Source organism: Nicotiana tabacum, chromosome 7 (assembly GCF_000715075.1).
Source record: "Nicotiana tabacum cultivar K326 chromosome 7, ASM71507v2, whole genome shotgun sequence".
In the NCBI taxonomy this organism is placed as follows: domain Eukaryota; kingdom Viridiplantae; phylum Streptophyta; class Magnoliopsida; order Solanales; family Solanaceae; genus Nicotiana; species Nicotiana tabacum.
Genome location: NC_134086.1, coordinates 102,555,114 through 102,557,468, shown reverse-complemented (window position 1 = coordinate 102,557,468; position 2,355 = coordinate 102,555,114). Strand labels below are relative to the sequence as shown.

Genomic DNA, 2,355 nt, shown 5'->3' with positions numbered 1-2,355 from the left:
TAGTTCAAGGGAGACACCAGATAATCGATAAAAAAGTAATAGTTTAGGCAGGTTTTAAGTTAAGTTAATGAGCAATGTGTAATGCTACGTGACACGTTTTTTAGATAAATATGAGTGTGTACTAGACGCACCTCTAAAAATAAGCAATGAGGAGTTTTTAATATGAAGGACAATATAATTTAGGGCGTATTTTGGAGATACGAAATAGTTTAAGTAGGAATTGATGGTCACACAATTCAACATGGTGTTAAAGCATGAGATGGTCACGCAATACAAGTGTTAAGAGAAATTTTAGCTAGTTCATATGTTCAAAACTATCAATCGATCCAAAAGCACAATCTCCCTCTTGAGAGGAACCAAGCACTCCCATTATTTTTATGTTTCTTTTATAGCAGGCGGGATTGTGGTAACAGAATCCAATGTGCATTAGGATGAATGAAACAGAAAGCAACAAATAGTTAAATCTTCAATTTTGTTCTAAAATACACTAAAATGTGAGCTATTTGTAGAACAGATTATTCTACCGGTGCTTAAGTATGCGTATTCATCCTTTCCATCTCTTGAAATGTGATGGAAGAAAGTGGTAATATGTTGTAAGAAAAACGAAGAGGAAAAGAGTCGGGGGAAAAAAAAAAGGAATGAGCAAAATCAGATATGGCCAGCGATAGGAACTAAATCAAAGTAACTCTAGAAAGTGATATATATCATAGGTTTATTTCACTGCATAGAAAGTACATAAAACACTCATATAGCATAATAACACGACTAACATGGTACATCCAATTGAAATACTACTATAAAAGAATCATAATTTCTACTCCTAGAGAAAGCATCCAATATGTTCTGCCAAACTATCTCCATGCCATGCCCACGCAGCAAACTTCATAGACCAAGATGGAAATCTCAAAACACAGTTGGGTACCTTCTAATAGAGCGAGCAGTATTATAATTACTCAAGGAGTAGCGGGTTTGTGTGGTGGAGAAAGTGAAGGAAAAGATATCTCTTTTGGTTTAGGAATTTCTGGGATTTCAGGCTTTGGCATAGCTGGGACTTCTGGCTTTGGAAGCTCTGGTAGTTTTAGCTTTGGTAGTTCCGGGATTTCTGGCTTTGGCACAATTGGTGCCTCGGGCTTTGGCAAAGCTGGAACTTCAGGATTTTTCATAGCTGGAGGAACCTCGGTCTTTGGCACTGTTGGGATTTCTGGCTTTTTCAGGGGAGGAAGCTCGGGTTTTGGCATTGCTGGGATCTCAGGCTTTGGCACAGCAGCAAGCTCAGGTTTTGGGGCAACTGGTAACTTAGGCTTGGGCACAGCTGGGATCTCAGGCTTTGGTAAAGTTGGTAACTCAGGCTTAGGGATAGATGGTAGCTCGGGCTTTGGCACAGTTGGTACTTCAGGTTTTGGCATAATAGGAATCTCAGGCTTTGGAACAGCTGGCATTTCAGCCTTTGGTATGGTTGGAAGCTCAGGCTTCGGCACAGTTGGGATCTCAAGCTTTGGCAAGGTTGGAACTTTAGGGAACTCTAGTTTAGGAATCTCGGGGAGGGGCGTCTCTAGAAGACGACGTGCGGTTGCTCCAGTTATCGGGCCATGGATGAAGCACAAGTTGAGAAATGCAAGCAGTAAGAGGGAGGATAGCTGGTAATGGTGAGCCATATTTCTGCAAATCCTAGAAGCTTAAAGAGAAATGTGTATGGAATCAATGAAACTCGGATATGTGCTATTCACTTTAAGTCTATTGCTATATATAGGTTTTAAATACATGCATAACAATAGTTTCAAGAATTTGTTTGTTACGTAAGGACCTAAGTAGTTGAACTTCCCATCCACTTGGCTTCAGGTCTGGTACTTTAAAAAGTCAATTTATTGGATTACCTAATAACATACTAATAGCCTGAACCTGTCACAAACACATATAGTAAGCTGGCAACCTGATAACATCTCTCAGCTTAGCTGTTTTCATTTCGTTAAAAAGAGAAATGTCCTGGGCTCACATTTACTGCCAATTTTTCATCTTGGTATGAACCTAATGGCTCTATCAATGGAGGACATTGACGGAAATTACAAATGTCAAAACAGAAAGAAACTGCTTCAGCTTGTTTTATCCAGCTAAAGGAGTAATTTTGTAACAGTTAATATGACCATTAGAGGATCCAACATGAGGAAATGGATGACAAGTACTATGGGGGAAAATCGAATACTTGCCAGATTAGTCACATATTACCTGTTATTGTTTTCCCTACCAGCTATTAGAATTGTAAGTATTATAAACACTTCAAGCCTAACAAATCTAAAGCAAAGGGACAAAGGAACTTGGTTTTAAAACACAAACTTACCATAACAGTGTAAACTTGGC

The 2,355-nt window shown here is 39.0% G+C and overlaps 1 protein-coding gene across 1 annotated transcript; it reads right to left on the bottom strand.

Moving 5' to 3' along the window:
* Window positions 1-667: 667 nt before the first annotated feature.
* LOC107785438 (uncharacterized) lies at window positions 668-1,726 on the bottom strand. The gene has a single exon (XM_016606743.2). It carries the CDS (start codon window positions 1,653-1,655, stop codon window positions 954-956), a length of 702 nt encoding a protein of 233 aa, XP_016462229.1. The 5' UTR covers window positions 1,656-1,726; the 3' UTR covers window positions 668-953.
* Between the last annotated feature and the right edge of the window lie 629 nt (window positions 1,727-2,355).

Excerpts from the sequence above, each read along its gene's own strand:
- LOC107785438 (XM_016606743.2), bottom strand. The coding sequence starts at position 1,655 with ATGGCTCACCATTACCAGCTATCCTCCCTCTTACTGCTTGCATTTCTC.